This window comes from Camellia sinensis, chromosome 5 (genome assembly GCF_055761805.1).
Source record: "Camellia sinensis isolate YWXY chromosome 5, ASM5576180v1, whole genome shotgun sequence".
In the NCBI taxonomy this organism is placed as follows: Eukaryota; Viridiplantae; Streptophyta; class Magnoliopsida; order Ericales; family Theaceae; genus Camellia; species Camellia sinensis.
This window is the reverse complement of record NC_138965.1, coordinates 172,796,631-172,808,845: the sequence shown is the minus strand read 5'-3', so window position 1 is coordinate 172,808,845 and position 12,215 is coordinate 172,796,631. Positions and strand designations below refer to the sequence as shown.

At 32.3% G+C, this 12,215-nt stretch overlaps 1 protein-coding gene across 16 annotated transcripts; it reads left to right on the top strand.

The window, feature by feature from the left end:
- Positions 1 to 1,649: 1,649 nt before the first annotated feature.
- Positions 1,650 to 8,679, top strand: LOC114279971 (nudix hydrolase 14, chloroplastic). Of its 16 annotated transcripts, none has more exons than XM_082870460.1 (9): positions 1,697 to 2,478; positions 2,562 to 2,612; positions 3,120 to 3,260; positions 4,142 to 4,271; positions 4,624 to 4,771; positions 6,041 to 6,118; positions 6,271 to 6,363; positions 6,606 to 6,652; positions 8,425 to 8,679. In XM_082870460.1, exons 5-9 carry the CDS (start codon positions 4,685 to 4,687, stop codon positions 8,438 to 8,440), a joined length of 321 nt encoding a protein of 106 aa, XP_082726586.1. In that variant the 5' UTR covers positions 1,697 to 2,478; positions 2,562 to 2,612; positions 3,120 to 3,260; positions 4,142 to 4,271; positions 4,624 to 4,684; the 3' UTR covers positions 8,441 to 8,679. The 16 variants fall into 16 exon arrangements, with proteins under 16 accessions (XP_082726583.1, XP_082726587.1, XP_028078128.1 ...); XM_082870454.1 differs by having other exon boundaries at positions 6,569 to 6,652; XM_028222292.2 differs by having other exon boundaries at positions 6,569 to 6,652; positions 8,219 to 8,679.
- Positions 8,680 to 12,215: the final 3,536 nt, after the last annotated feature.

Below are 12,215 nucleotides of genomic sequence, written 5' to 3'. Positions count from 1 at the left end.
GAGAATGAAACACGCAATGAGCAAATCCAAATAATATTTATCTCTCTTAAATTATTTGTTCTAGAAAGTCTTTACTTTATCGTCATCATTCATATTTTTTTTTGACATTTTTGCAAATATCTATCTCAACTCAAAAGTAGTGGCTTTAGGTGGGGTGGCGTGTCCATAACAGCTATTTGTGATTAGTGAAGGGTACCAAATAATATTATAAAATTTTCTTTATAAGATTGTTTTGAGAATTACAAGATTTTGTTTGGATAAAGAAAATGACTACTTCCATTTACGCCATGTTTTTATCTCGTTACAATAATTTTTAATTACACCCCGTAAATAAATTTAAAATTTAAAAATCTTTTACACCCCTTCTCTTCCTCTCTCATTTCAGCCCTCTTTCTCTCTCTTTTCCATCTTTTCCTTATTTGTTTGGCTGTATGGTTTGTTCAACCATAAATGATCGAATAAATCAATTTTATTCCGTTCTGGCCAATCAAATAGAGAAAATTGATAAAACTAGTTTTCAGAGGTTGAATAGTTTGATTTTGTTCGACCAACCATAGCTGACAAAATTCAGACCAATATATATATATACATCAACATGATAAAAAAAAAATCATACTCAAGTAGCCCTAAACACCAAAATCTGTATATAAAATCTATTTACAATTATTATATGTATGTTTTAACTGCGATTTTTCCAAATTATATATATATATATATATATATCTATATATATTGGGTAAAAGTGAGCAGAATGAGAAGAGAGGAGAGGATGTCAGTGGTTGGTGGGGTTGAAGGGGTGGCGGTGGTTGGTAGAGAAGAAGGGTGGTGGCTATTGAAAATGAGAAGAAATGGAATGGGAGTAAAGATAAATTCTATTAGCTTGTTTGGTTTTGAATAGTTTTTAGAAAATTTTATTTTTTTATTTTCTGTATTTTAATGTTTTTAATGAATTTTTTTAATATTTTAAAAAAAAAATTAATTTTTTTTTGGACACACCTAATATAAATACACTTAAAAAGTATAATATTTGTGAAAAAAATCTTTAAAAAATACACTAAAAATACCAAAAAATACAACAACAAAAAAAAAATTCAGTACATTTTTCGTATTTTTGTGTATTTATTAATTTTTTAAAATATTTTTTCACAAATATTTTACTATTTAGATACATTTAAGTATGGTACATCTAAAAAAATAAAAAAATTACTTAAAATTTAAAAAATATTCACTAAAAATAAAAAAAAATATGAAAAAAATACCCTCAATTTTTAAAAAATTAAATTTAGAAAATTGAAACCAAATACACTAATTAAATTTTTTTATGTTTTTAATCCTTAAAGGTAGTTTTAAGAGGGGTAATATTGAAATAAAAAATATTTAAAATGAAAAGTCTAATAAAATAATACTGTAATGTAAATAGAAGCACCCAGATCATGTTAGAGGTCCCAAAATTTCTATTAAATATTTTACCAAATGTCATGTGGACCCCACACTTATATGGAACCCACACATATTAGACATTTAGAAGAAATTTTGATATCCCTAATATTCCTCCCTAGATAAAGGGTTGGTAGTTCTGATAAATAAATAAAAAAAGGATAAAAGGTTGCTAGCAGCCTTTATTTCTTTATGGATCCTACAAAAATAATTAATTAGATAAATTATATTAAAAGTATGCGAGAGAGTGGAGGGTCGTGGGAGTGGGGTACGGCGAGGAAGGGTGAGAAGGGGCTGGGAGGTAGCAGGGAGCACTACTAGAAAAAGGGTATATGACATGGAAGCTTTTGCGACGGTTTAAAAATTGTCGCAAAAGGTTGATTTTTGCGACAGCAAATAAAATCGTGGCAAGTAGATTTTTTTTGTGATAGAAAATCTAATACCATGGCAAAAAGTAAGATTATATGCGACAGAAAATAAAACCGTGGCGAAAATCTTTTTTTTTTGCGACAAAAATTATAAGCCCGTGGCAAAAAGTAAGATTTTTTGTGACAGTTATTTAATTGTCGCAAAATGTTTTATTTTGATGGTCCTCAACATGGTCGCAAATCGTAATCCCTAAATTCGCCCCCCTTCCCTTTTCCCAAACTTTATGTATTCTCTTAGTATAAAAAAAAAAAAAACCCTTCAATCTTCTGCCCTAATCTCACTGTCTCTTGGCTCTGGTAGAGCCGTGAGAAAGTGATCATAACTTATAACCTAACAGCTTATAGTTTATATCTGTGAATATAATCTAATTTTTGACTTATAAATTAAGCTTCTCCTCTCCACTCAAAGAATAAATTGATTTTTAACTTACAAAAAATTATAAACTATATTGTTAAACTGAATCAAACACATCAAAACAACTTAAATTAAATTAAAAGTAAATAAGTTACAAATAAGTTCTACTAAACAGAGCCTTTCTCGCGCCCAGTCGATCGTCACACTCTCTCTCTCTCTCTCTCGTCGCGGCAACAACACCAGCGTGGGCTCGTCCAAGTAATCCTCATCTCTTCTTCTTTCCTCTCGCTCTCGCTCTCGCTCACTCAGACCCTGACAATCTCTTCGCGTTACCCTCACAGATTGTCTGTAGCAGCAGCGACTTCGTCACCGGTTCTCCCTCTGACATTCAGGTATAGTTTTCCTCTGGTCTCCTCGACTGTCTTCTCTTCTGCTCTCCTCACTGGTTCAATTGATTGAATTATTTTGATTAAGAATATATTTAATTAATGTATTGTGTAGTTGATGTTTAGCATAAGCTCTAGTTAAAAAAAAAAAAGAAAAAAAAAAAAGAGTATCTTTTCTGTTCTTCAATTTCTGCTAAACCAGAAAAATTTAAGAAAATATAATGGAATCACATGGGATTTATATGTACTTAGCACTTGTTAAACTCACTGGGGTAAGGAATCAATTAATTCAATTCCATGCAAAACGTACTCAAGTTTGATTTTGAGAGAGAGAAGACACATAATTCTGTTACTGATTTTAGATTATTGTTATCAATTATTTCTGGTGACAGGATGTGTGAACATTTATTAGATTGCTGTACTTGATACAAAAGTTCCTTTTCTTGATTTACCACAAGATTACCTTTTATATCAGTTGGGCGGAGAGAATTAACTAGCTATTTCTGTAACCAGACATCATTACTGCTAGTATCGACGAAGTCTCATCAAATACAAAGCCTTTGATTCGTCAAATATGGAAATTGCCCAAGAGAGTTAAGAAACTAATGGAGATGATTCCTCATCTGTCTCATGACTTTCAAACATTTCCAGAAGGTAAATACCCTCAATGCATTTGTTAGTTTTCTGCCACATCGGTCTCTTACTTTCCTACCAAACAAAAAAATAAGGAAAGTGGAAATGTAAAAACCTTGTGTGGTTTACTCTAGAATATTTATTGATGTCTGAATTTTAGAAAACCAATCAATTTTGTGGTGTATTGTTCAGAAAGCTTTTTGATTTACTCTAATAATTGATATTTTAATCTCTGACTGGACATGATTTTTTTGGCTTGATTCCATATCGCACCCAGAGCTATATAGGTTGTATAAAACTTAATATTTGCATATTTATGGCTTAAATTTTAAATACTGAGAGATGAGAATTATCTTTTACTGATTTCTGTTTTCAGTATGTTTCGTGGGAGGTCATTTTGTTTGTCTTGACATTTATCATATGTGGAAGCACTTTTACACACTGATGGTTTTGGAGTCGAGTGGCACATTACCCTTCCACCCCTGTTTGAAGAATACTGTGGCTTCATGCTGTCCACTGCTGTTGGATTTTGTTATTCTAATAAAATATTCAACAATATTTTTTCACGTTCTTCATGTGTAGGACTATGCATAACACATAGGGTTACAATTCAAATATCACTTGTAAATGAATAAATCACATAGAAAGGCAACATTTCAATAACAGTTAAATTTCATTGACCATTTGAAAGATGTTTCACTATGCAGTTCTCTGATCTTTTCTGGATTATCATCTTAACAGTCATGATAATGCACATTGATGATCATTGTTTTCTACAGTTTTCTTTTCTGGTAACAAGTTTAAACAAAACTGATAGGGTGAATGCTACTTCTATCTAACATTTTAGTGAAAATTTACCCTTTTTTTCTAGCTCATTAATTGAAAATTTACCCTGTTCTCAGGTGCTTTTACTTAGCTACATCCTACAGTTTGGCTGGAAAGAGGACAGAAGCATATGCATTGTACTGCCGTGCCCATTCTCTAGCTAATGATGCCCTTAAAAAATTTAAAAGTCTGACTACTGCTGATCAGGTATATATATTTTGGTTTTGGTTATTGTTTTGGTTTTCGTTTACTACTTTTCTTTGGAGTATATTCATAAAACTGTATAGAACTTATATGCAGCTGCATGAAGTGATGATGTTACTGATGTCCTATGATTGAGACATTGGGAATCCTTCTCTCAAGTTCATATTAGAAAGAACTTTCCTTTTGGCTTTAATTATTCAGTTAGTATAATTTGCTATGGTTCTTCACTATCACTAATTCATTATTTTCTTAAAGGACCATCAGTTTGCTGAAGCTTATAGACTTTGGCTTAAGATTGGTGACCCAAAAACATGTAATAACATGATTTCTCACATTTTCCCCTTTCCTGCTACAGGTAATGATCAAGAAATTGAAGATGTTATATGATGACAGCAGGTCTAACAGCTGCATAGAACATGCAACAGGAATTAGAGGAGGAGAAGGCTCCAGAGAATCTCTCGAAAAAAATCTCTACGATATCATTAACTGGAGCTGATAAGGAGGTACCGTTTAGCTTAGGGTTTTCTACTTGCCTTTCTTAGACAAGAAATCTAGTATTAAATTGGATTTTTCAGCAAATCTTTCCAAAATAATAGTTTTAAGCTCATAATGTGGCCAGCCTTCTTATCTACACTATTACGGACTATATTATCTCAGATGTAACTCTGATATACGTGAATGACTTCACAGTGATGTTCATCCCAGGAGGTTGCATGTTTAACCTTGTATTGAACAGAGTAGTTAGGGATTTTTGCGACATTATTCATAGAAAGCAAAATGACAATACCAAGCATTGATTTGGTGTGAATATTATAAATAAGTGATCCTGGCCTGTAGAGAATTGATCTCCCCTATAATTTAGGTTGTGCACAAGTTGCTCCATCTAAAAATCTTTTTAATATTTTGGGTTTATAAATTCTAAATCGACCAGTTGGATGATCCCAAAGCTTGGTTACATTTGTTAAACCAATTTATCTCTTCCAAGTCAACCATCAAGCACCAGCCATCACCTAATGTTACATGGACATGGTTATGACTGTTGGGTGCGGGTGCGTATTCAAGCATCAGATCTTATTAAATCTTAGGATATTGGGATATGCATCCAAAAGTTGGGTATGGGTATGAGGACACGTCTTAAACACTTATATATTGTATATTCTTGACTAATATGCAATATATGAGGACACATCTTACCCTCGTATGTGTCCACTACATATATATGAGGACACTTCGTACATTTAAATTATGTATGTGATTGTAACAGCCCATCTTTTCCAAGGAATGTTAATCCATCTGTGAGATTGTTGGAAAATTGCAAGAAAATGGAAAAAAGGAAAGAAGAGGTTTCAAGTGGGAAAATGATGGACCATCAAATGAGTGAAGAAATCTATACACAAAGAAGGGTAAGGGAACTAAGTGTAATACTGCAGTGCATGAACCAAGTACTTTGATTTCACAATTCAACTATTTTTCTATACTTGATGAATGCACAATGAAAGATGGGGTTTATAAAGGGTGTGGCTCTTAGTTACATGAAGTGGGGACCGGTGGCTGGGATGGAACCACACCGTCATGGTGCACTGCTAGGTTGGGAGTGCCTCTGGGAGAGCTTTGTATTATGTGTATATATAATGTAACATCAAAAATAAAAGATTTTCTTTTTTGTTGGGTTTATTCAAAAACTGATTGGCTTACATATTGAAGCAAGGGTTCTTACTGATAACATCCTCTCATTCTTGTTCTTGTACTACTTCTCCTCTTATTGGTAACAGGGGTTCGATATGTTTGGCAAGTGTGTTGGCTTTGTTAAGTTCAATGCAGATGTGGTTGATAAGGCAACAGGAAAGAAGGTATTTCATCAGCCATATGGTTTCCTTCTTTGGATTTATTTGATTTAGCATCTCAGTGTTTTGCATCTGAATTTGGATCATGCCCTAGTCCTTTTTTTGAAATTTGAAATTTTATGTTCTTTCTTTTTTCAACTGAATTTAAGCATGCTTAGGTTCCAGGTATTGTGTTTGCACATGGGCCAGCAGTAGCTGTGCTGATCCTTTTGGAGTCGGATGGCAACACTTTTGCTATGCTTACTGAGCAAGTACTGTGTTTTTGTCTATACATGTATTTTATTTTATGTTCTTAATGAAGTGTTGGAATTCTTAAAATAAGTATAATTGTTAGCTAATGAGCTAGACAACAATTCTTAATGAAGAGTTGCTAAACTTTAGTAAACTTTAGCAAACTTCAGTAATTTTATCATTGAATATAAATACAATTAACAAAGAATACCATGAATATCAAAGGTACCGAATGCATTGAGTGGCCACCGTGAATCTACAGATTATGAGACCGATGAGAACCCACATACACCACCACCAGATGATGAGGTAATCTTTCAAACACTTGAATACTTGTCGTTTGTGAAAACTTGTCATTTAGTAAATTTTTTTCCAAGCTGGTTGACTCACTAAACTGATCAAATAGCATCGAATGTCAACAAAACTTGATACACATGACGATCTAGGCACAAATGACTTGTAGGAGAAAAAGGGACTTGAAACCGATTCTCTGGTTTGAATCTAGAGCCTAATTTGTTTATGAAAACTTCTTCTTTACAAACTTTTTTTCCAAACCAGTTGACTCACTAAAATGGTCAAACAGACTCGGATGTCAACGAAACTTGACACACACAACACAAGTGACTTGTAGGAGAAGACGGGACTCAAAACTGATTCCCGATTTTGAATCTAGAGTCTAATTTCCGTTTATGAAAACTTATTCCTTACGAACTTTTTTTTCAAACCGGTTGACACATTAAAATGCTCAAACGGGCTCGGATGTCAACAAATCTTGACACATACAACATACTAGGCACAAGTGACTTGTAGGAGAAGACGGAACTCAAAACCAATTCCCGGTTTTGAATCTAGAGCCTAATTTTCGTTTATGAAAACTTCTTCTTTACAAACTCTTTTTCCGAACCGGTTGACTCACTAAAATGGGCAAACGGGGTCGGATGTCAACGAAACTTGGCATACACAACATACTAGGTACAAATGACTTGTAGGAGAAGACGGGACTTGAAACCGATTCCCGGTTTTCAATATAGAGTCTAATTTCCATTCATGAAAACTTATTCCTTACAAACTCTTTTTCGAACCGGTTGACATACTAAAGTGCTCAAATGGGCTCGAATGTCAACAAAACTTGACTCACACAACATACTAGGCACAAGTGACTTGTAGGAGAAGACAAAACTCGAAATCGATTCTCATTTTGAATCCAGAGCCTAATTTCCATTTATGAAAACTTGTTCTTTAGAAACTCTTTTTCGAACCGGTTGACTCACTAAAATGGTCAAACGGTGTCCGATGTCCATGAAACTTGACACACACGACTAAGTAGGCACAAATGACTTGTAGGAGAAGACGGAACTCGAAACCATTTCTCGGTTTTGAATCTAGAGTCTAATTTCCGTTTATGAAAACTTGTTTTTTAAAAACTCTTTTTCAAACTGGTTTACTCACTAAAATGCTCACACGGCGTCCGATGTCAATGAAACTTGACACACACAACTAATTAGGCACAAATGATTTATAAGAGAAAATAAAACTCAAAACCGATTCTCGGTTTTGAATCTAGAACCTAATCTCCGTTTATGAAAACTTGTTCTTTAAAAACTCTTTTTCGAACCGGTTAACTCACTAAAATGCTCACACGGCATCCGATGTCAACGAAGCTTGACACACACGACTAACTAGGCACAAATGACTTGTATGAAAAGACGGAACTCGAAACTGGTTTCCGATTTTGAATCTAGAGCCTAATTTCCGTTTATGAACACTTGTTTTTTGCAAACTCTTTTCATCTTTTGTGTTTATTCGATTATTGTTAGATTATAGCACAATGTATTCAATCACTACCTGATTTTAATAGTATTATCATCATTGTAGGTTGTAATTAAAGTTTCTTTGGATAGTTCACGTATACCAATAGTCCAATTGGCAGAGGGACTTCTTATTAGTGACGATCCGTTGCAGTTTACAATCTTTTTTGTATTTATTTAATTTTTGAAATAAATATCAAATGTTTTATATTTTCTGTAAGCTTGAAATTAATTATATTGTAAATGATGTCTTTTTTGTGTTTCTTTTTGTAGATGCAACCCCTTTTGAGTATGTGATGATATCTTCGCATATCGATATTTGAGCTTACTATTGATATTAAAACAAACTATAATATATATGTTTTTTTATTTGCATTGTCGATACTTTTGTTTTGCTTTAGATACAAAAATTTAAGTTCTTGAATATAAAAAATTATTAGTATTGCTGGAGAATGTTTTATATATTTTTGTAAAGAATATTTGGTTGATAATTGTTACAAGGTGCATATATACGCATGATTTTGAGAATGTGAATGTGGATGTGTATAGATGTAGATGTGGATGTGGATGCATTTTATTTTAAAAAATATTAATAATTTATACAGGGAATGAATTAATAAAATATATGTTGATTTTATAAAAATAATTTTATTGCGACAATAATAACCGTCACTAATGTAATCATCATTTCCTTACATTTTATTAGCAACGGATTAACCTGTAGCATATACATATTAGTTCAAATCTTTAGCGACGGTTTAAACTGTCGCAAATATGGTATTGATTAATTTTATTTTTTTGCGACGTTTTAGATCGTTTCTAATAATACTTTTCGCGACAGTTTAAATTGTCGCAAATATGATATTAATTTAATTCTACTTTTTTTGTGACATTTTAGACCGTCCCTAATAATACTTTTCGCGACGTAAAATACCGTAGCTAAAAAAGTTTTGGCGACGGCAACCAACATCGTCACTAAAGTGAAATTTTTTTCCCTTTTTTTGTGTCGAGTTAAACCGTCGCAAAAACTATTGATTAGCCGTTGCTCCAAGAACGTGACGGTTTGTAACCGTCGTAAATACTTTTTGTCACGCTTACTTTTGCCACCCCCATTTCCCATCGCTACTCCTTTGCAAAAAGTCTTTTGCGACGATATATGAACATTTTGCGACATTTGAGACAATCGCAAAAAGTTCGATTTTTAGTAGTGGAGGGTGAAGAAGGTGCTAAGGTGAATGAAGTAGTGGTTGGGGTTGTGTAGAGTTAGATGGGATATAGAGTTGAAATTTTATATCAACAAGGGTTAGTTTAGTGGTAAGGCTTTCGAATTTATCACTCAAAATTTGAGTTCGAATCCCTATAGCACTTTATTGGGATTAAACATACTTCTTAGTACCCAGAGCATGATGGGGGCTTTAGTTTTGACTCCAACATAGATGTAGTGGAGTTTCTTACAGATGCGTTGTAAGTGCTAAGAGACAATACTCTCTGACGGGTATGTGGAGTAATCTATCTACATATCTAGTTTTTTAATAAATAAAAAAAAAAGTAAAAATTGAAAGAACTTCTAATTGCACCACATTAATATCTCTTTACACTTGTGTGTAAGTCTTTCTTGATATCTTGCAAGTGTTACAATATATAAAATATATATATATAAGAAATTTCATTAGTGTCCACATAATCTTCCAAAAGTCAGAGCTCCAAGGGTAGGAGTATAAAAATGGCCCGTTACCCGTGGGTGGTCCGAAGCCCACCCGCGGCCTGGAATGGGCCCGACCTGTTTAGGCCCTTGGGCTTGGGCCATTATTTTGAAACCCAACCTGGCCCATCGGCCCGCTTAAGGCCCATTCAAGGCCCGACTCGAGACCTGGCCTGGCCGAAACCCAATTAGTGTGTTTGGTTTGAGTTTTTTGAAAACTCAATTTTTTGGTTTTCGTGTTTTTTTGTTTTTAGTGAATATTTTTAAAATTTTAAACATTTTTTTTTACTTTTTTAGATGCACCTTACTTAGATGTATCTAAAAAGTAAAAAATTTGTGAAAAAATATTTTAAAAATTTAATAAATACATAAAAATACAAAAAATGTATTGAATTCTCATATATATATTTTTGTGTATTTTTGGTATTTAGTGAATTTTTAAAAGGTTTTTTTCACAATTTTTTTTATTTTTTAGGTATATTTATGTTAGGTATGTCTAAAAAGTAAAAAAAAAATTGCTTAAAATATTAAAAAAATTCAGTAAAAACAAAAAAATATGAAAAACAAGAAAGTAGAATTTTCTAAAAAGTGTTTTTAAAAAAACACAATCAAGCAAGCTAAATGTCTTTTTTAGTGGAAAATAATAAAATTTTAGTAGAAAAAATAAATAAAAAATAAAAAAAAAATGGTCAGGCCTGCCCAAGCCCAAGGCCAGGCCTAGGCCTAGGCCCATCGAGACGGGCCCCGAATACCCTTGGACTTGGGCATGAGCCTAATTTTTTTAGTCCGTGGGCCAGCTTGGCCCGACCTAAATTTTGGTGGGAGTCCACGAGGCCTGACATGGGCCGGGCCGGGGCCGAGACAGATTTATATCCTTATCCAAGGAGGAAAAAAAAATAGGAGCAAGTAACAACACCTTAGGTAAATTTTTAAATAAAGTAATTCGAGTGAAAATAAAATATGAAAAGATTGATTATGATATATAGATTGAAAATTTTAGGGTCAATTATTGCATAGTGATATCAGAAAAAATTAATTACACATAAATAAAAATATTATAATTTTAATCATTAATATTTATAATGTTTGTTATTTATTTGTAATTATTTTTTTTTTCTATCCCCCCCACCGTTATTTTCCCAAAATTTTAAAAGGAAAATAGGTAGAGTAAGAATAGAAATATTTTAATATAATCTTTGTATAGATATAATTCTTAGTAAAACAATTTAAAATAATTATTTTTATATTATTATTTCAAATTTGTCATAATCTATCAAAATAAATCTCTCAAATTCAATTTTAAATTTCATATCAAAACTATAATCTTTGCAGGGGACACCATGGACAAAACAATAGTGATTTGTTTTAGTCTTTTGTCTTTTTTCTTGAGTAATATTACCAATCTACCTTATCAATTCGGAAATTAATCAGAATCTTCATCTTGTGATTCAAATTTATTCTACATATAAACCCTACACCATACAAATTCAATCACAACCACACGGTATCATTGGAGGTAAATTCAGAAAATTACTCAAAATCTTCATCTTGTAATTTAGATTTATTCTACATATAGATCTTACACCACACAAATTAAATCACAACCATACAATATCATTTGGATAAATTCAGGAAAGTTAAGGATGAGTACCTCGAATTATTCTTTTTTCTTGGGGTCCAAGCTTTTCCATGTCTCAATCCTCTCTCAGCTTTTGATCAAAGGTAGGGCCAAATATGCAAATCAAATGTAAATTTTATTCCTTTATTGTTTTGCTCTATTTGTATGTGGCGAACATGGAAAATTTTGAAATTATTACTTAGAATTGAAATGATTGGGACCAAGCTAGTGTTAAAATTCACTTTAGTAGTTTAATTCCAATTATGAGTCATGAAAAAGGATTTTCTATGGTTCATTTTTTGAAGTGGGGGTGTTGTTTGAGTTGATAGCGCATTATGATTCTTATTTTAATAAGTTAAGTCGGTTTATTTTTAGACTTTTATGTGTTGATAATTTATGAAAATAATTCAATTGATCTCATAAGTGTAGTCATATGAATTCATTGTACTTTTAATAAAAATATAAGAAGTATGGTTTAGACTATCCATTTTATTTGAAGAAAAATATAATAAATTTATATGGTTACAATTATTATATAATTTTTTTTTTCTTTTAATGCATAGAGTCTTGCAAAATAAGTAATTTAAATAACTAAATTGAAACCCGTGATAAGCACTACAAATTCAATAATTCTCACAAATCTACGTAGTGGACTAAAAGAGAACCATTCCCGTTTTCAAGTCATTTCAAGACAAATATCCATAGCAGTAACTTGTGATTGGTGGATGATATCAAATGACATTA